This window comes from Chlorocebus sabaeus, chromosome 10, assembly GCF_047675955.1.
Source record: "Chlorocebus sabaeus isolate Y175 chromosome 10, mChlSab1.0.hap1, whole genome shotgun sequence".
Classification (NCBI taxonomy): domain Eukaryota; kingdom Metazoa; phylum Chordata; class Mammalia; order Primates; family Cercopithecidae; genus Chlorocebus; species Chlorocebus sabaeus.
Window position 1 is genome coordinate 49,223,654 of NC_132913.1, and position 21,895 is coordinate 49,245,548.

At 40.6% G+C, this 21,895-nt stretch overlaps 1 protein-coding gene across 2 annotated transcripts in view; it reads right to left on the reverse strand.

Moving 5' to 3' along the window:
• The window catches only part of DPP4 (dipeptidyl peptidase 4), an 85,960-nt gene that overhangs the window by 24,478 nt on the left and 39,587 nt on the right, over positions 1-21,895 (reverse strand). For both annotated transcript variants that reach the window (XM_007965152.3, XM_007965151.3), the window contains exons 9-18: positions 20,610-20,770; positions 18,982-19,094; positions 10,314-10,449; positions 8,268-8,312; positions 6,079-6,186; positions 5,707-5,774; positions 4,708-4,761; positions 4,216-4,337; positions 2,600-2,647; positions 2,261-2,359 (exon numbers count right to left, since the gene is read on the reverse strand). In XM_007965152.3, the coding sequence (XP_007963343.1) occupies positions 2,261-2,359; positions 2,600-2,647; positions 4,216-4,337; positions 4,708-4,761; positions 5,707-5,774; positions 6,079-6,186; positions 8,268-8,312; positions 10,314-10,449; positions 18,982-19,094; positions 20,610-20,770 (954 nt within the window). The remainder of the gene's footprint in view (positions 1-2,260; positions 2,360-2,599; positions 2,648-4,215; positions 4,338-4,707; positions 4,762-5,706; positions 5,775-6,078; positions 6,187-8,267; positions 8,313-10,313; positions 10,450-18,981; positions 19,095-20,609; positions 20,771-21,895) is intronic.

Genomic DNA, 21,895 nt, shown 5'->3' on the forward strand with positions numbered 1-21,895 from the left:
AGAAAAATTATTAGTACAAGATGTTGTTCCTCATGTCCCTCAGTAGCAAGTCATTTCTAGAGTTTAACAATTTGTTAAATGAGAGTAGAAAAGGAAAATGAACTGCTTGGATTCAGCACATTTTTAAGATATTACAACATTTTCTTTCAGGTTAGAATACTAGTTAATGTTAAAACATAAAGTTGTTTCTAATGTATCTATTAAATACATTGGTGCCTAGTAAAATAAAAGTGCATCTTAGAATTTCTAATGTTTTGTTTTTATGATTCTGTTCTTTGGCATCCGATCTACTGATCTAGTTTGTTTATGGCTTATGTTCTAAGTTTTCCTCCAAAATGTTTTCCTCTTCTTGAATTTCCTTGAAGCTGTTTAGGATTTTTAGTTGGCCCCAACTCTATTTTAGAATTCTGATTTAATAACATTTTTGTAATTCTTATTGCCATCCCAGACCGCAAATCTGAGTTCCCATTTTCAGCTCTGTGTTTCACAGAATGAGATCGGGTTTATATGGAGCAAACTGTTGCGTACATTCTGTATGATCTCCCACGGGTCTGTTTCATTCTCTGTGCTTGATTTAACATCAGTTTAATAAAATTTGTCCCTAAATAATGAGTCAGTTTCCTTTGCTCCCAAATAAAAGATGAGTTATAAAAGTGTTTTTCCACATTTAAATAAAATTATTGCAGATTCAGGAGATTTAAACTGTAGGCAAAAAATTCTTATCTCTAGAGCTATTTTTATCTAACATTTATCTTCCTTTTTGTTTATGTTTGTTACAATTATTTTACTTGAAAAGAAAAAAAAGATTTGGGAGTAAAATACATAGATAGATTTATCTTCAATTTATATTTTGCTGACTATTGTCATGCCTTCTGATTAAATGTACTTATAAGAGCAAAATTTAAGTCTCTATTATAATTGCAGTAGAACACCAAACTATCAGTTGACCATGATACTTTTAATGAATATGCAAAACCCATCATTTGATCTCTGCTTTGTTTGAATTCGCATTAGTTGATGGGAAGGTGTTTTAGTCCCACTTTTTTGGAGATGTACACTCTTTAGTTTGGGGGTTCTTTCTATTCAGAGTCACGCCTTCCCAGCTCCCTCCTCCCTGACCTACCTTTCATCCTTCCTTTCTGTTCTTTGAATGGCTATAACCACCTCCCAATGGGACATCCCCATCCCCACAGCTCCATCCTACATCCTGTCTCAAGCCATCCGTCTACTAATGTGGCTTCCTTGACCTGAAAACCTGCAGGGGTTCCCCAGTGTTCATGACTGAAATAGAATGTCACATCTCAGTATTCAATGCCTTCTGTACCAGACTGTCAATGTTAGCTCTGGAAAACTCTAAGCTCTTGCCCCTCACATGTGGCTCAAGGGTCAGTAGCACTAGCATCACCTAGAAGCTTATTACAAATGCAGAATCCTGGACCTTCCACACTAACCTGCTGGGTCAGAATGTCCTTGTTAACAAGGTCCCAGGTGACTCACATGCACATTCAGTTTGAGTGGCACTGCTCTAAACTGTTCTTCATGAGGATGCTATACTTTCCTGTGCTTTTCCTGATATTTAAAATTAGATGTGTTGAATCTTTTCTAGTATCCTAAATTTTTTTAAAGCCTAAAATGAATCAATCCTAATATAACTGATTCCTCCTTCTCATATAAGCTGTTAGCCTTGAGTGGAAAAAATAAAGAAAAACAAACAATAAATAACAAGATTTTCTACTCAAAGAACTTCATTGTTCTTACTGGTCTCTGAATATAATCCATGATTAGGGCCGGGGACCACACTATGGGAGGTCAGGAGGGTTTGGAAAAATTCAAAATTTCTCTTCTGAGACTGAAGTTTCAATATTTTATAGCCAACACGAATTGTTTTATACAACCATCTCAGATATCCTTGATCTCTTTGGGTTAAAGGTGAAATACATTAGGATGTCATTAAGTTAAACATACAATTAATACTAGTAGAATAATAGAGTCGCTAATGGGATAAAAGTGAACTAACGATAGAGTATGTTCTCCAAATCATTTCCCTTTTGACAGAATAAGTTTTATGTAGAATGGTATTGTATTTTAAGACATAAGGATATAAAACTAGTATTTCTTTTGACAAGACATTTCATGGAGAAATAACCTTCTAAATTAGATTTATATATAACATAAAATACATATTTTCAGATCAAATTACTATAGTTAGAGTGCATTGGTGTTTCCATGAAAAGTACTGTTCCAAAGGAATTTAACTTACTTGTTTCGTTCAAAATAATGAAGTCCAGTGTTTTGGAGGGCATCTGGACATTCTGCAGCATTTTATCCAAAGCTGAATTATTTTCCAGGACTCTCAGCCCTAAAGAAACACAGGAGACAGCAGTCATTCATTACAATGTGAAAAATGTGGATTATACAGTGCAATAACGAGCAAACATGAAATTCACTGACGGACTACACATACTTCAGGTTATAAGGTTTGTGTTCAACTCACTGTCAAGACACAAAGCCAAAGAAAATCACACAATGCTAAGTACGTGTTGGTCTTATTGAACACATTTTCTTAAAAACGAATGAAGAGTAAAGTATGAAAAAATACCTTTATCATTCACACTGCTGTGTAGAGTATAGAGGGGCAGACCAGGACCTGTTAACACAATCAGGAGAAAAATGTTTTGGATGAATACTTCTTTGGAAAAGAAGTATACATGACTTTTCAAAAATATCATTTGTTACCATTTGACTTTGATGGAACATATAAATATTATAATGGATAAGAAGTTTAATACATGTTAGCTGTTTCTCCTCCCTCCCTCTTTAAAATAGTTGCAATTTGAGAATCAGAAGTATTACTGGAAAGGCACAGGGCTGAGTAGAATGAAGTAGGAAATGAATCTGTGCCCTGCTAGGCAACTTGGGCACATTATCATCTCTGAACTTAATATATTCATCCGCAAACTAAAATGTGAGCTGACGTCCTTCCCCACTGTAAATCCGTGATCTCTCAGGGTTTTTCAGGCTCTGCCCAGGTGGGCTGCAGAGCCCTGGAGCCAGCCTCCCTAGCGACGGATGGGTTTCCCCTCGCTACCCCCACTCCCACGGAGTCCCAGAGCCAGGCGGCACATCTGCACAGTGCCTGACTTGGATAAGCGATTCCTTTCTGGCATGCAAAAGTGTTTTTCTCACAAGCCCATATCGTCACTATTTATCCCAACTGTGGTAGTTGCAGAGTGGAAGGTAATGTATAGAAAAGCTATTTTGTGAGCTCTTTAATTTTGTGCGTTTGGATGATAATATTAATTTTTATACTGGATTAGAAACACAGTGAAGGCACTTTCCATACCTGGGGATGAATCCTGGCTCACTGGCTCTGTGACTTAGGACAGCAGAGCTGTGCTTTGATTTCCTCATATGAGGAAATGAGGATAATAATATCTACTTGATAGAGATTTCTTAAAGATTAAACAAGATCTTGAATATAAAGCTTTTAGCACAGTGCTTAGAATAAAGTGCACGCCCAAGAAATAATTGCTAAAAACAGTCATAGTAAAGAACGATAAAGAAAAGCATAATAATAAAATATACTAGTGAGGGAAGACTCAGATAACTGGTTTGAAAACATTTATTTATTTTTGTGCTATGGACAGTTCTTTTCAGAGTATCCAGATCCTTTCTCTCATTTTGAGAAGTAGCCTGGCATACTGTTTAAAAGGGAGTGCTAGGGAGGCAGAGGCCTGTTTTGAATCCTGCTGTGCCTGTAACTCGCTGTGTGACCACCTGCATAAGTCACTTGGCCACTCCTTGCCTGGGTTTCTTCATTTGTAATTAATAATAGCAACAGCAACAGAAGATGGAGCAGTGAGCATGTTGAGTGACATGCACCAGCCACATATATTTTCTCATTGAAAGGGACAAGTGCATAAAATAATCATCTAAACCCCCACAATATGTATGTGTTTAAGACTGAAGTGCTTCTGTTATACACAAGGGTGTGTGTGCGTGTGTGTGTGCGTGTGTTCGGTCTAAAGCAAGCTATGCAAGTCTCTCAGTGATAAGGCGAAGAAAAGATTGTTTATGCTCACTACTTAAATGTGAGTGGAGAGAAGGGGACTTAGGTGATTTCAAGAGCTCCTCAGATTCAAAAGGAACAGAGAGAGCTGCTTGGAAGTGAGTAACAGCGGCGACTGCCCTCCCTCCCGGGGAGCTCAGACTTACCGGAACATCTCAGCTGATAATACTTCGCCTCTTTACTGAATGACACAGAATAGTACTGACACCTTTCCGGATTCAGCTCACAACTAAGGCATGTCACTTTTGTATAGTCACTAAGTTGGATTCTGTAAAACCAACAATGGAAATTAAGTGCCTGAAGAAAAGATAAGTGAAAGGAAGGAACTGAATAAAGCCATATTCTAGTTTCAAAGACAGCAGAATGCCAACGCAATCTTCAGGACTCTGTTTTTTTTTTTTTTTTTTAACTTGAAATAAATACATGAATTAATAGTAACCTGAAACCTCCCATTGTTTGGAAATATCGCAAAACATTGAATAAAGTCATTCTCTTTTGTGGACATGTAGATTGACTTATGAAGGAATAAAAAGTGCTCAATAGCATTACCAGGTTAATATTAGTTAGGACAAGGCAAAAAATAAAAATGGAGTTCAGAAATTGTTCGTCAGCTAAAATGACTCAAGTCAAGCTCTTACTTATAAAGATTCCTTCCTCCTGGCATTCCTTTATATTCATTACTAATGTAGTATCTGGGAAGAGAAAAAAATGAAATATATATTAATTACGTTTTTTAAGAAGTCAGAGGCGATCCACCACACTCAGACCCCAAGCCTAAGTGTGCACCGAGCACGCGCACGGGTGCCCGCCGCCCTCCGCCATTGCTTCCCCGGCCCTCACCCCTAGAAGCCATTTTTCTCCGTCATCTCTACACGGAAAGGTCTTGTTCTTAACAGACTAAAATATGTAAAACCAGGGATTTCTTCCTTAATTAGAGTGACAAGTAAAAATTCAAAAGAAGGCTTCTGTCAAAAAATAAGACTGGACAGTTAGCCTGAAATTGAGACCCCAATCATTGATCCCGATTGCTTTATTTTCTGTCTTATAAGCTGCTAGACAGCAGGAGCCCCACGTTCCTGAGAGAGGCAGAGCAACTGCTGAAGAAGGCCTTCAAAAGCTACTTCGGGCGGCGGCCAAATTCCTCCGCGATTAGACCAATAAAGAATCATAAAAGGGCCTAAGATTCTAATGAAAAATAACACCCCCTTTTCTACTAACTCATATATAGCAGTTGACAGCCTCTGCAAAGCTTTTCATTTTGCAGAGAGTAAGGCCGGGACATGGACAGATAAAATTGCCTTTCCAAGCCTTCCAAAAAATCACTGCCAGTTGAAATTTAACAAAACGCCCCTGACTGCTAGTTCAGCGTTCCACGACGTTCAAGTAAAAGAGGATACAGCTCTTGTAATGTAAAGCAGGTAAGAGCAAGAGGTAGAGCTGCCTGGTGGCATGGTATCAAATCTGCTAAGCATATGTGAAAATCATTAAGGCTTCCGTATGTTAAAAAGAAAAAAAGTATTGAACACATTCCAAAAAGACTACTCTTTATTTGTAGGAGATTTTTTTCCTACTTCTGGGCAAAGAGGGCACGATTATGACAAGTAGGTTTATACCCTGTCAATTGTTACAATACTCACAGATAATCGCTGGTTAGAGCTTCTATCCCGATGACTTCCCAGGCTCCTTTTGTAATAAATGTGCAGTTCTAATGTGTTTATTTTTTCAAAAAAAAAAAAAAAAAAAAAGATTGATTCGACACTCTCTGTTCAAAGTGGAAGATTAAATCATTTATATCAGGAATTCAAATAACCTTGGATTTTCTTGTTGGGTTTCCCCACCTCGTTCCACATTACACAATACATCACTGAGGAGTTTAAATTAATCTGATTTTTATACACATTGATCCGCCTTACCAAATGATTTCCACATCAAATTGGTTTCCAAAAAAAAAAAAAAAAAAAAAAAAAAACCAGAGGTCAACATGAAATAAATTATGTAAGAATACTCACTTTTTTATTTATTTGGAAATAACAAATGTGTCTGTAACCTTCTTCATTGCTGATGATCTTGTAGAAGCTATTACCATCAGAGGTAAAATGAGGTTCCGAAGGCCTAAACTAGAAAATAATAGAAAACAAAAGAACATTAAAGCACAGGTCTCATCTCAGTACCAACTTTAGTTTTAGAAAGTCCTCTCCAATACCTATGCTGAAAAATCCATGCTCCATTTATACGCCAAATTAAAATTAAATTAAAGTGTCTCAAAAAGAAAATTCTCTTTCTATAAAATGTGAACAAAAACACCCTACTCATAGGTAATTTTTGTGAGCAGTAAATGAGAGAATGCACATAAAGAGGCTTGTAGAAAACAATAAATAGAAGTTGTTGCTGATTTGGAGACATCTTTTCTCTATGGATGATAACTATGACTTCTGGCTGCAAGCACCTGGAAAATAGCATTAACCTTTCAGTTTGGAGCAGTAAATTTCCTCAATGTCACAAATGTGCGCTCTTGAAACAGACACATTATTTTTTATTGTTTCAGGTTGGGGATGGTTTGTAGTTTGGGGATATTTTTCTTTCCTGTTTTTACACATATTTCTTTTCGAAAGTCAGACTTAGTATTTAACCATTTCTGGACTACATACTATAAGGAATGTCTGTTGTATATTTCATAGGAAAACATTCGTATATTTTTATTATAAGCCTTTTCATTTTGTTAAATATGATCAACAATTTACAAAAAATATTTGTATAGAAATATAGAACAAATTTCCGTTTTTTTACAGTTCAATAAAATATAGTACTCAGAACATAATGCAGTTTAAGTAGAAGAGAGTCTATCCCAGCCTGAAAGGAATATGTTGGTTTACGATTTTGATTTCCTAGCTACATTTGAGAGCAGGTAGGAGATGGTCTTTTAAAATTGTTGGTTCACTTCGCCCTCGATGTTTCCTCTCTCATCAGCTCCCATTTTGGGAAGGAAGAAAATTGCTTCCCTCTTCTATTTAGTGATTCAAAGCGAATTCATTTATGGAGCAAGCTGAGGCGTGCGGTACACTTGGTGTTCTCATTACAGAGCTTTGAAACACATTCCCCTCTCTAGACCTGTGTTCACAGCCTTATCTTTTTAATACATTTCCCTGTTTCCCCTGGATGGAGTTGTGCCTAGTAGAAATGTGTGAAAAGTGGCATCTGTCTGGTTAAATACAGAGAGGAAAAAACATATTTTTTTCAAAGAGTCGTGAGGAAGTGTAGCGTGTCTCTTGCCATGGAGGAAACCACTTTTCATGTTGGCAAACCTCTCCCCTCTGCCCAATCAATGCCTGAAGAAAAAGGACGTGTGAATGCTGCCGGAGCTCCAAGCCCAGCTGGAAGGGGTTGTCTTCTTGGACTGGGGACCTCACCTCTATGATCCAAGAGGTGCAAAATCTTTACAATTTGGGGGTCACTTTATTTCCCTCTTAAAGGGGGCTTAATCGAAGTGATCATGAAAATTAAGTGAGATTAATTCCTCATCTACTATGCAAGGCGACATGATGACTGGAGTTCCTTCATCAACTCATTATATTCCATGGTCATCGCAATCTGGGTGGTAATTCTGTACAAGGAGTATATAACTCAGTGGGACTGAGAAGCATGACAAGTCCCTAAGGGTCACCACACTTTCCTGGATAAAACTCTGCATCTGGATGCCTAATAAAGCATAAGCCTGCAAGTATTATTTCCTCCAAAGAGAGGTGCTTAGTGGGCACTGTGTGGTTGCTGCTGAATTTTTTTGCTGGTTGTAGTCACCTCTCCTTAGGCATCTGTGCAGGATGGGGACAGAACGTATGTTTTCTGTCTTTAAAGCACATAACTTCAAATGTGAGGTCAACGACCACATTAGACACCTTGGCTGACTTTCAGCCATGGTTACCCTTTAACTCACTGGGAGCTACAATTTGCCGGGAGTGCGTTATGTTTTGTCTGCTCTGATTTTGATTTTTCACTTGTCCCCTTACTTTTTCCAACTGTGTGTGTTATATATTCTCTACAAAAAGATATCTTTATAGGGAGCATTTACAAATTTTGAGAAATAAGTTAACTAATATTGCTATTAATAATGTATCACTTAGAGCCCTAGTTTTGAATAACTGCATATCAAAAAGCTGAGTAGCTGACTCATCCATAAAACCCCACAACTTATAATACTTACTCTTCCAACCCAGCCAGTAGTACTCGTTTCAATGTGTTGCTGTGCCTAGGAAGGGAAAGACACAATGACAGCATTTCAAAGAGAAATAAGATGAAATCTATAGCCATAATTTGTGGTAATATAAATAGAGCTGTACTTATAATAATTGAAAACTATCTCCATTCATATATTTCTATTTATGTTAGTATTTTTCAAGTCATTACATTAGATCATTTGCCTCTCTTGCCAAAGTTATATCCTGGGTCCCTCTGGAAGCTCCGCTGGTGCTTTAAATCCAGAATGCACAGAACTAAAGAGAATTTCATTTGTTTTCCTCTGTCCCACCAACCTGTTCTACTCCTTCATTCTTCTTCTAGTTAGTGGCACCTATTCACCCAAGCTGGAGACCCGGGGGTCATTCTAGATTCTTGCCCTCCTCATAGTAACCTCCTTCAGCCCCTGTCACCTAGTTCTTTGACTTCACTGTCTTTCTCTACAGCTAAGGACTTTGTTCATGTCCTCAGCAGGTTGCCTGGGGTCTGTTGCCAGAGTCTCCTTGTTGGAGATCCTGCTGCTCTTCTCTGCTACGTTAGTTAGCAATAGATAGGCCTGTCCCATTGTGATATTTGTTTAAGACCTTGAAACAGCTCCCCATTTCTTACGAGATAAGTCCAAACTCCCAGAATGGCACCTGAGCCTTTGCCTATATCTCTAGCCTCAGTGCTCCCCACTACGCCTCTCCCCCAGTCCTTAGTTCCTGCATCTTCCAAGCTATTCACACTGGATGCCTTTGCACAGCCCTCTGCTCATACGGCCTTCTGTCCTTATCTGCTCAGCACATGGCAACTTATCCCAGGCTACTCTATAGCTCTCCCACATCATCTCCTTCCCCACCCCGCCTGCCCTCAGTAGAGCTGATCATCTTCTTTTGCCCTCTATTCCTTCTGTGGTACTTGGTTGAACCCTTTTTATGGTACAACCTTGGTATTATGAGGATTTCATTGGCAGCAAGCAAAGAACTTGGGTTTTGCAGTTTGAATTCTGACTGTGTCCTGTGACCTGAGCCAGCTCCTCAAGCACTGATCCTCAGCTTCCACAATGCCTGGTATACTGTAAGTGGCAGTTTTTATTATTTATTTTGATAATATTCCCAACTAGAACAGAAACTTTTTGGGGGCAGTCATGCTAACTAATTCACTTTAGAAAAAAATCCATAGCTTAGCACAGAGCTTGGAACATAACAGGAATTCTACGTTTGTTACATAAATAAATAAGTGAATCAAGTTATGTGGGGCTCCAGTTCTGGGAGGTGAGAATATGCCCTGAGCCTAGCCAGGATGGCAGTAGGAAGGGTAGATGTGTAGGCACAGGGTCTGTGACTAGATAAGGGGGATTGGGGAGGTGTCCTTGGCATATGCCAGCAAACCTCTTCCAGGATCCACCCCTCCGAGCCTGTGGGCTCCCAGAGGGACTTTAACTTTGACCATCATCTTAGTTGGACCTCGTGGTCTCCTGGCTAGAAGCCTCCCAGCACCTCAAGGTTGGATGAACAGAGTTGGCCTCAGGATTGCCAACCTCTCAGACTGGCAGTTATTTATTTGCATTCTAAAGCTGTTTCCTGCTTAAAGACAGTAACAGTATGGTAATGGGTTTGTGGCCTCATGTATTTGTTTTGTTTCACACACACTCAGCCAATTATTCCCCATTCCCTATATTATCTTTATTAAAACACACTTTGTTGAACTTGCAGCTGCTGGCCCTCTTTGGTTTTTAAAATATTGACATCAGATTCTATCTTGTGGCCAGTCAACCCCTCTCCCCTTCCCGAGTGATAGTATCCATAACTAAAACAATATGACTAGTCAGTGTAGGAGAAATAGAAGCACCCCGGGATGGCAGGTTATCTAGGAGTTTTATTCAAGATTTTATTACCTCAGGATCAGACAGAGTCAGAAAGAAGAGAAACTCAAACCTCATTTCCTGATTCCCAGCCTTCACTCTCCCCGACTGCACAGACCCTCTGATCACATGTTGCTTTAGAAGTCGAACATCCCCATTCAGTCTCACCACTAAGCAGTTCCATCTTCCACTGGACTCATCATAATCACAAATATCCATGACCGAATAGTTCTGAATCCTCCTGAGCCACTGCAAAGAAATTCTTTCTTGTGTTGCCCATGTCACATCACACAAGTAGTGATCCCTGGAAGGAAGAAAGAAAGGAAGAACAGAGAGAGAGAATGAATATGACTATTGCCAGACCTTGGTACAAATAGATATTTTATTCAGTGAAAAGAAATCAATCTTAATGGGAAGTAGAATTATAAATGGTTAATGAAACCATTTAATATAATATTTCACCTTTTCTTAAAGCTTGAAGTGCAATTTAATTTGGGATGAATATTAAAATATATCCAACAGGAAAAGCAGCAACAGTATTCTACAGTGGCTTAACACGCGTGACTCAAACCGCGAGCTCAGGATTTATCAAGTCCTCAACTTGGCCGCCGGTGGTGCCAGGGACTCAAGGGTGGTGTTTTTGCATCTCCTTTCTGCTGTCTTGAGGGAAGTGAGGCCATGGACACTGGCTAAGATTTGAGTATTTCTGGTATTTTACGTGCTTCTCCAGAAAATTCTTTCTATTAGGGTGAAACTACAGCTGACCCTTTTCTCAACTTCATTTTCAAAGGGGAAAAAATTGACTCACACCTCCACAAACTTTGAAAATCAAAGTATATTGTAAAAAGACATTTCTCAAAAGTCAAACCATGAACCCTGAAAAGAAATGAAAGAACCCTGAGGTATGTTCACATAAATTTACGTAAACAGAGGTATCTCTAGCAGTACATCCTCCCCAACACATACTGAAAAAAAAATTTTGGAACCACCTTCTGATTTATAGTGAAGTGCATGGAATTCATCATTTACTTTTCTGCTGGCCTCCCTCACATTATTGGCAATGGATGCTTTATGTTTTTTGCTCCCTCCTCCTCCCCTAGTGTGGTTTTGGATGACTATTCACAAATCCCTGCTCTCAAGTGTCTGATCGCAGCTTTGCTCTTTTTTGTCAGAGGGTTCCAAATGAGTGTATTCATCCCCCTCTTCCTGCCTGGTCTGGTGGCCACATCTCGTCCCCATCCCAGATGCTCTCACAAGATCCACTTGCTCTCTCCTTTACAGACTGGACCTGCCCTTCTCCTTGCTTGACTGCAAGTTCTTTACAGGGTGTCCCCAGGGCCTAGCAGAATGCCTGACTCAAAACAGGCACTCATTATATGTCCATGGAATGCAGCACTGAAGAAAGGAAAGCCCTCTGCTGACCTGTGGGAACTGTCATATTGTCATATTGAAGGACTATAGCTTTGTCCTTCATCGGAATTCATAGATCAATTCCCATCTCCACTCCCTTCGCAGACACCTAATCACACAACAAACATTTACTGGCCACTTGGGATGGGTCAGGTGCTGGGTAAAGCCCTTTAAGCCCCTCACAGCTTCATCATCCCCATTTTACAGCTGGGAACACTGAATGTGCGAATGTGCCTAGTGATAACGGGCTTCCATGCTACCCTGCTGCAAGCCGCAGGTACTGAAACAAGACCGAACCCCTTCACTCAGCAGCAGAGCACCGCATTTCCGTAAATAGCGGTCCCTTTTCATTTCAGTCCGTTTTCTTGCTTCTGGAGAACCTATATACTACCGAGTCTGGGTGGCTAGTATTCTCACAACACACCATGAGGTTCCCCAGTTGCTCCCTCTTTGTTCAGTCTTGCTCTTCAGCCTGAAGTGGCTGCCAAGCTCTAACTTCCTTAGGTCTTGGCCTAAATGTCCCCTCATTCACGATGTCTTCTTGGAAACCTCCTTCTCCCACACCACTCTCCCAGGTCTCACTGCACTCATCACAAACTGCCAGGCTGCAGGGGCTGAGAGTGCAACCGCCTCTTTCCATGCTGGGGAATACAGACATCTCATCCAGTCTGATGCTTCTGCGTCTGCCCAATGCAGGGGAGCTAAATGAGAACACGGAAAGGCGAATACACTTTACCCAAGACAGGCAATAAATCCGTGAAAAGAGAATGGACGTATGAAAAGCACAACAGAAAACGAAGCTTTCTGAAATTAGTTTTTTAGACCAGAGGTTGGAAAACTTTTTCAGTTAAGAGTCAGAGAGTGAATATTTTAAGCTTTGTGGTCCACATCTTCCCTGTCACTACTCCACTCTGCCTTTGTAGCACAAATGCACCCCAGAGACCATAATTAAATGAATGAGTTCATTTAGTGTTCCACTGAAAAGCTAAAATTTGAATTTCATTAAATTTTCACGTATCATGAAATATTATCACTCTTTTGATTTTTGTTCCCAGCCACTTAAAAATGTAAAACCTGGGCAGATCACCTGAGGTCATGAATTCAAGACCAGCCTGGCCAACATGGCGAAACCTTGCCTGTACTAAAAATACAAAAATTAGCCAGGCGTGGTGGCACACACCTGTAATCTCAGCTACTCAGGAGGCTGAGGCAGGAGAATTGCTTGAACCCAGGAGACAGAGGTTGTGGTGAGCCAACATCGAGCCACTGCACTCTAGCCTGGGCAAGAGTGAGACTCTGTCTCAAAAAAAAAAAAAAAGTAAAAACCATTTTTACTTGTGGACCACACAGAAATAGGCAGTGGACTGCATGTGGCCCATAAACCCTGGTGTGCTAACCCCTGTCCCATATCAGTAGTTATTATCTTTTCAGGCCAAAAACCCTTTGGACAATCTGATGAAACTGATGTACCTCCCTCTAGGTGGGAAAAGCCTCTCCACCATTATATATACAACATCTGAAAATTCCATGGGCATAGATGAGGAATTTAGGCTCCAGAAATATTCTTCTTTTTTTAAAGTGTTCTGGTTGAGCGAAGTGTTAGGTGATGGGGGGAAAAAACTTTTAACAATAATTAGTGGATCACCCAGTACTAAATAGTTTTATCTACTAAAAGTCATAAGTTAAATGTCACATTCAGAAATCAGCAATATAAAAGCAACTTTTCCCCATTTGAAAACATTGAGTAATGGAATTTGGAAAGTCAGCCAGGAAACTCACGTGCATCAATCATCTTCCCTGCCCATTTTCAGATCAAAGGTTCATGGTCCTGGACCCTGCATGGCCTGGGTTACTCTCCATGACCCCAGGTGTACTCTGCACCCTGTGCATACTCAGCAAGGCAGTTCACCCCTGGCGCAGACAGGAATTTTTGAATTTTCTTATAAACATACTTTTCTTCAGTGGCAGCCCTGAGCCAAGATTATGCCAGTCTGAGATGTCAAAGAATCATTTAAAAAAAAAAAAAAAAAAAACCTGCCGGGCGTAGTGACTCATGCCTGTAACAGCAGCACTTAGGGAGGCCAACGCAGGTGGATCATTTGAGGTCAGGAGTTCGAGACTAGCCTGGCCAACATGGTGATCCCCTGTGTCTACTAAAAATACAAAAATTAGTCAGGCGTGGTAGGGCACATCTGTAATCACAGCCACTCAGAAGGCTGAGGCAGGAGAACTAATTGAACCCAGGAGACAGAGGTTGCATTGAGCTGAGATCATGCCATTGCACTCCAGCCTGGGCGACACAGCAAGACCCTGTCTCAAAATAAATAAATAAATAAATAAATAAAGCCAATGGCTCAATTGTCCTTTTTACTGAAAAGTTTAAGTCCCACTTAAAACCAGAAAAATCCAGCCAGCAGTATTATCATCTATGTTTGCACACTGCATGCTGCTTTTATTCTGCAAAAACAGGCCAGTATTGAGTAGTTTTCTTATGTAATGGTTTTGGTGGGGTGGAAGAGGGACCGCCCCTGCGGTCCAGGCCTTCCTCAGAGCCTGGACAACTTACCAAGGTTAGACATATGAGCCAGCAAGCTCTTCTACCTTCTGCAGCTGGATTAGTCCAACGGGAATACGGTTGATTTTAATACTAAAATGATGGAGTAATTTTTGGATGTAAAATAATGAGTCCACACCCATGTGGAGTCTACTATGTGCCAGGAACTGTTCTAAGTACTTAACATAAGCTCATGACCACCCTATAAGGTGAGTATTGCAGTTCATTGTCTGCAGACAAAGATATATAACAGCAGAGGATTTAAGGAACTTGCCCACTATCACCCAACTGGGAAGTGTTGGAGCCGGGATTCAATTCAAGCTGTTGGCTTCAGATTCCCTGTTCATACTAGTTCCCTCTATGAAACCTCCACCCATCCATTTGGGAAATGTTGCTAGCTAGCTTCACCTTCTTGCTTCTTTTCAGCATAAAGTTCCTCACTTAAAGAAATCTATTCCTAGAGAGCTGTGTGTAAACTAAATTTTATAAGGCAAATTATATGTGAATGCACTGAGAAAGACTTGTTAAAAATCACACAACAGAGAATCCCCTTGTAAAGTGACCACCTGTCCCAGCATAATTCTTTGCAAACAGTAGGCATTTAATAAATGTCTGTTAGGTACTATTAATTCCCTTAATTTGTGTAAATGTTTCTTTTGGTGCATTAAGGATACTTAAAATAAGGTATTTATTACCAACTGGAAATAATACTGGAGGGAAAAATGCTACCAAGAGCAACTGCGACTGTGGAATGATTAATTCAGTGAATCACCCGTGGAAGCGGGCGTACTGCCAGTGCTGGCCTCAGGCTCCATGCCACCCTCTGCTCTGATGGGGATGCCAACCCTCTCAGGTTCGCTGACAAATCCCTCAAGAGAGGAATGGGTGGGATGAGATGAAGCAGATCTGAGTGCTGCAGCACCCATACACCCGCACATTCGTAGCATGCCAGTCCTAATGTGCCTCTTGCAGGTGTCACTAGCTTCCAGTTTCTTTTTCTCCTGTGTGACAATCTGAGGCTTTGATGTTGCAGCTTTATAGGCCAGGGTCGTAACAGTTCAGAGAAGACACAGCAAGACTTTATATCTATTGTGTCATTCAGGAGCAGAGAGAGAAGGGATGGGGTATGTCATGAGCTGGGTGTGACGAGCCCGAGAGCCATTCAACAGATGTTGGGTGGGGTTACCGCAGTAGAACATGCCCTCTCCAATCGTCTAGATTCAGGTCACAACATTTTGCAGAGAGGAGATAAAAAGGAGGGATTTCTATGCAAGGTCATTTTGAAGTCTATCCATGGTGCTGGCAGCGTGAACCACTATTATACACACACACAGTCACCTAGATAACTTACTCATCCATTCATCCATCCACCCAACCATCCATCCTCTGCTTATCTATTGTTCTACAAATATTGGTTGGGCATGTGCTATGTCTCAGGCACCCTGCTACACACTGGATTGTAAGATTGGCCTCTACCGCATAGAACCTGTCTTACTTCAGTCAACAATGAATGTACTGCTCTAGATAGAAGTTAGAAGATTTATGATTTTACATTATGTGCTGTTTTCCTTCAACTTTTTGAGCTTTCCAGTTCTCATTATGAACAATGAACACAAATTAGCAGCATAACAAATCTAAACTTTAGCACTAAATCAATGCAGGTAGCAGGGAGACTCACCCTGGTTCAAGTTCAGGCCTTGGTTGTTGGAAACGCAGCCTGTCTGCCCTTCTCACTTGTTATCAGAGAAGCAGGGCTTCCACCCATTTCTGCTAATTCCTAACAAAATCACAAACCAGCCTCATACTCCTGTGGATATCACTTGCTGCAGGCTGTGTGGTGAAGAGATATGGCCTAACAGGAAAACTAATGAGGGAAACATGGGCAGAGGAAGGAGGAGAGGCACTGATCCTGGCCAGGCTTCCCACTCCAGGAACTAGTAAATCACTGCGTAACAGGCTGGGCAGGTTACTGAGAGGCATAACTCACCTGGATTTACTTGGCCCTGCTGGATCTTTGCATGAGGCCAGAAAACGGTGCATCATCATGTACTAGCACATTTTTTCCAGAGAGCATCTAGAGTCTAGTTCTAGAAAAACCACAACCTTACCAGTGTTAACAGAGACCAGAGCTATATTTTAAATTCCCTAAAAAACACATTCCTGTGGCATTTCCAAAAAACAATATTCTCTGGTAATATACATTCCACACAAAATCTCCATAGTGAGGCTTAAGTGTGACTTAAAGAACTACTGAGAACAAGAACTTATTGACGAATTCACATAAGGCCAAAAATCCGTCCTGAGAATTGCTTGTTTCTTGAGCCCAGCACTTCACACAGCTGTGCCTTGGAAAGGGATCTCTAAGTGGGAAAGACTTCGTCTCTTTGGAGAATAAATGAGACAGCAAGAGCAGAGCACTGAGCACAGTCCCAGCCCATGAGAAGGACTCAATACATTTTTAACTAAATTATTCAAATATTTTGGTCCAACAGGCATAGGCCTCGGTCCTTTTCCCAGCTTCCACACTAATTTGCTGTGTGACCTTGAGCAAATGATTTTACCTCTCTCGGTAAAGTGGGAGGTTCTCTCACCTGTGCCTCACAATGGTGTTGTGACTGTGTCCTGGAACCACTCCAGATTCTGTCTAGGCTCCCAGGACTGTTGCACGAAGGAGGGAGGACAAGGACTAGGCCTGCCAAAACTGAGAAGCAATCTCCCAATTGCTTTCTGGCCATACACTTCTGTATTATATCTCACTTGAACAAAGGTTTCCAGGTCCTTAAAAAGTTTATAAACCATTGATAAGGTCTAAAGCCCCTTCCAGATGGAATCTTTTTCAGAGCAGGTGCTCATGGCTCATCCTCCCTACAGGCAGATATTGGTGACAGACCAAAAGGCAACACCAGGCTCTACTGGTCTTCTCCTGGGAAGCCGTGACTTTTCCATGCTCTGTTTTTTCCACCTCAGTGTCCTTCCTCCTCACTGCGTCCTGCTGGAAGCCAGCCTGCTCAATCTGCACATTCTCCAGGGGGCATTCTTTGGTCCTGGGGTCATGAAAAGCCCATGTTCTTCTCCTCAGAATGCCTCCATTCTATTGCTCATACCTCTCCTATCACTCCTGGGGGCATTTATCTGAATGTTTTCTATCATCTACTGATGATAAGTGCTACAAGGGCACAGGCTTTCTATGGACATTTGGCAGTAGAAACAGAGGCTGCCCATCAGTGATGATTAAAGAGGTGACTGGATGGAACCAAAAGGCAAACTTTGAAACCTTTGGGTAAAATTTTACTCCATTGGACAAACCCAGAAAATTTTTTAAAAACTTACTAATTGATTTTCCCCCAAATGAATGGGTTACTATAGATATTTCTAACCAAAATAATGTATTACTAACCACAGAGCACAGCCCACAGCCTTCCTGATGTAGTTAATGCAACCCCAGAGAAAATGGATGCTTCCACCCTGCTGTGACGGTGCCTTCGGGAATCTTAGGGCACCAGCCGTAATCACCCAGAGTGAGACACGAAGCAGTGTCTGATAGCTTGTTCTTTCAAGCCAGAAAGTCAGGTTTGAATACAGATTCCTACTTCGTCATTTTCTTAATCTGTAGGCCTTATTTTCTTATCTGTGAACAGGCACACGATGATAGTTGTTGGAAAGACAGAGTGACTTTGAAGAGTCCTAAGATAAAGCATGTGATAATCCCTGTGTCTGGCACATGGTGAGTACTCAATGTACGCTAGTTGTTATTTAAAAACAGCAACAGGCTGGGCACAGTGGCTCTCGCCTGTAATCCCAGCACTTTGGGAGGCCAAGGCAGGTGGATCATGAGGTCAGGAGTTCAAGACCAGCCTGACCAACGTGGTGAAACCTCGTCTCTACTAAAAATACAGAAATTAGCCGGGCACATACCTATAATCCCAGCTGTACTCAGGAGGCTGAGGCAGGAGAATCACTTGAACCCGGGAGGCGGAGGTTGCAGTGAGCCGAGATGGCACCACTACACTCCAGCCTGGGCAACAGAGCGAGACTCCGTCTCAAAAAAAACAAAAACAAAAACAAAAAAACAGAAACAAGACCAAATAAATAACAGAAATGAGTGAATATGGAGCTATCAGCCAGCCATAAATTGTACCCAATACATTGGTTCCTTTACAGGAAAATAAACAAGGGGCTGAAGGTGCTCCCTGGTGGAATTTCAAACCACTGACATGATTTCAGCAAGTGAAGTCTTGGAGCACAGAATGACCTTGGAGCTCCCTAAACTTAACCCACAGATTTCCTGTATTTTCTCTAGGCCTTACAAAGCTCTGTGGGACCTGACCTTGTCCGCTCCACTCTCTTGTTCACTGAAAAGGCTCCAGTCACCCCAGCCTCCTTGCAGTTCCTCCAACACCCCAAGCACATCTCCTCTGCACTTGCTCTTCCTCTGCCCCCTGCTATGGGTGGGGATGGAGCCTTCCTGCTCTTCACATCACTGCCACAGGTCATTTTATCCATGAGGCTTCCCTGACCTTCCCTCATCAGCCCCATCCGTTTTGCTCTGCTCAGGTTTTCTTCACCACATTTATCACTACTGGCATTTTACACTGTTCTTTGTTTATCTGGTTTTTGTCTGTCTCCCTCAATTTGAATGTAGGCTACATGACACCAGGGACTGGCTGCTCTGTCCATTGTCATCCTCATCTCTAGAGCTGTGCCCAGCCTGAGGACGTGAAGAAGCTCAAGAAAGAGTCGCTGAAGGGAAGAATGAATGACTATCAGTGGGCATGACACAGCTGTGATCCACTCTGCCATTCACTTTTGAAAAGTTCTCCCTAGAAAGTGTAAAACTGTTTACAAGCCAAGCATTCAGGACAAGAGTCTTACCCTATCAACATAGAAGCAGGCGCAGTGATTTGTATGGAAGTTGCATTGGTGGCTGAGCTGAGAGAGTCTGTATTTACAACAAAGAACTTTACAGTTGGATTCACAGCTCCTGCCTAGGAAAAAACAATCACAGAATTGGTATTGACAAAAAAAAAATGTAACATCATTGCACACATTTTAAAACAGCACAAAATGTCTGCATTATGGCCATAAAATTATCACAATCAGACACATTCCAACAATTTAATATAAATAAAATGAACATAAGGGAGAGTCATGAAATGCCACCTTTTCATGGTCAGGCAGAAACAGAATACGTATATATATATACACACACACAATACACACACACACACACTGAGTATATATATAAAACCGGAAGGTCCAAAGCACTTCTGTTTAAATAATGAATGTTTATATCTTTATAATTTATCACTTTGAGAAAGCAAAGATAAACCTCTTAAAATCAACTCTATTATTTGCAAATATACCTTGTCTCCCTGAGACCAATGTCTTTGACGCCTGTCAGTATGAAGAACACCTTGGTTTCTGCCAAAGACACTATCCACCAGAAAAATCAGTTTACCTGAGCCAACGATGTCAATTAGGAAGCCATCATTTCCACTCTAAATTCAGGTTCACTATGATGGAGCTTTACAATCAATATTATGACTGAAACCTATAAAACCTTTTTAAATATACACATAGATCTTCGATTGACAGATTAGTTAGAAATAATATGATATTTTTAGTGAGAACACTTTATGGAGTTTTTTTGTGTGTGCCAGTTTCGCTCATCAAAAAATAACATTCCACTGAAAACACATCTCCATATTTAGTCTCTGATCTTTTTTTTTCTTTTAACTTCCTCTGTCTTCCTAAAATGGCAGCTCTTCATAAAGCAAATTGAGTGAGTTGGTAAAAATAAAAATCCCCTTTTCCAAATTTCTTACAGAAAAAACACTTTACTATTAGATTTTCCTGCAGACAATACTGTAGCCATTATTATTACGGTACTAGTGAAGAATCCCTGGTTCCCTTCTAAACTCCATCTTCCCTGGCTTACACTGCTTAACAAGGCTCTTCAATTTTAGTAAACATGCAACCCTGAGGGGGAGAACAGCTTTGAAAACCAAGACGTGACACTATTATTCCAAATGTAGGACATGAAAAATTTACATTAGTGCCAAATCTATAATAGAACCACTAAAACTAGTCATGTATCCTGTTAATTAGTAATACAATCTGATATATAACCGAGCTTTGCAACTTCGTCTAGGGCACAATCCAACTTCTACAAATGAGATGAGCTTCTGATTCAATTATAGCCTCTCTTTTCCTCCATTCAAACATTTTCATTCCCCTTATCTCTTTCAAAAGCATTTTCCCCGTTTTTTCTGCTTGTCATTCCTCAAAGTTTTTGGAGAAATTACAAAACCTTAAATCACACTCTTTCCTGGGATAATAAAAATACTTTAAAATTGCCAGATGCTGTTGACTTCAGCAAGAGTAATCACAGCAAGCTGTTGAAGAGAGACTGACAATATTTTCATTAGCAGGAAGGGATTAAATGAAACCATTCTCTTCCCATCAAATCATGGAACCACTGTACGAACGGGAGCACAGACCTTTGGATATGGAACCTGTACAGTCTTTGGGTACTGCAGTGACTCATCAGAGTAGAAGGAGTATTCAATAAGTGGGACTTCTGTGTCGTTAAATTGGGCATATGCTAAAAAAGTGCCGTTTGGAGACCACCACAGAGCAGAGTAGGCACTGAAGACTTCCTCTGAAAAAAGACATAAATTGTTCTGTTACAAGAAGTAGCTGATAAATTGGCTTTGGCATTCAAAATATTGTTCTCATTAGCTTTAGTAATTACAGTAGAGTTCAACTAATGAACCACTTTGCATTTGCTGGGCTTCCAAAATCAGAGTAATACAAATGAATAAAAATAAAATCTTCAAGGATATATCTGGATTGTAAAAATAAGTAACCCGTTGGACCATTTTAGAATATTTTAGCATGCAATATTTAATATAAGCTCTACATTTTTTTCTTTATCTTATAATCCTCTAAATTTATGCCTCAAAACATACTAAAAGTAAATTTCACACAGGAGGCTGATTCTCCTTTCTAATTTTCAAACAGTCAACATGCCAGCATACTCTCCCCAACTGGGCTCAGTTTGTACTGAGCCCGCAGGGTACTGGTGGGTGGTGTGTAGCTCCAGGCTATCAAACCAATATGGTGCCCAGAGTTTACTACTCTTGGCACAAACAAGGTGTGGGAAGGATGGATTTAGAACGGCAAAGAGCTCCATTGAGACCCCTACTGAGAAACATCTCCTTGCCCAGCCCAGAAACTGAAAACTCCCTTAGATTAACACACTGCTCTGGTGTATAAGAGAAGAAGGTCTTATACATGATGGGTAAGAGAAGAGGGTCAAAGAGGGAGGCAAATAAACGACAGGATCTTGCTTTCCAGTACATTGTTGGGCTTCTTCTCAATCTCTGGCAAAGATAGCTCGTCCCTATGATTATTATGGCATCTACACATGGGACATTTAATCACTGGCTCTTAATATGTTGAAAACTCCTTTACCAACCGGGAAGGGAGGAGTTAAGTAGACTGAGTGGAGACTCCTATATATTCCACAAGTCTCATGTAAGTGTAAATGTAAAAGCAAAAGCACAGAAACTAGAATCTTAGGGTTGGGAAATCATGCATTCTAATCAGTTTTCAGATGCCTGATACTTCCTTACAAGTTATTTCCAAATGCTTTTTTTCAACAACAAGAATAATAGCAAAAATAATTACTGTAATAAAATGTAATAATAATTATTGTGATGAGCAGCTAACATTCAATGAGTGCTAACTATGCACCAGGTATTGATAAGCAATTGACATCTAT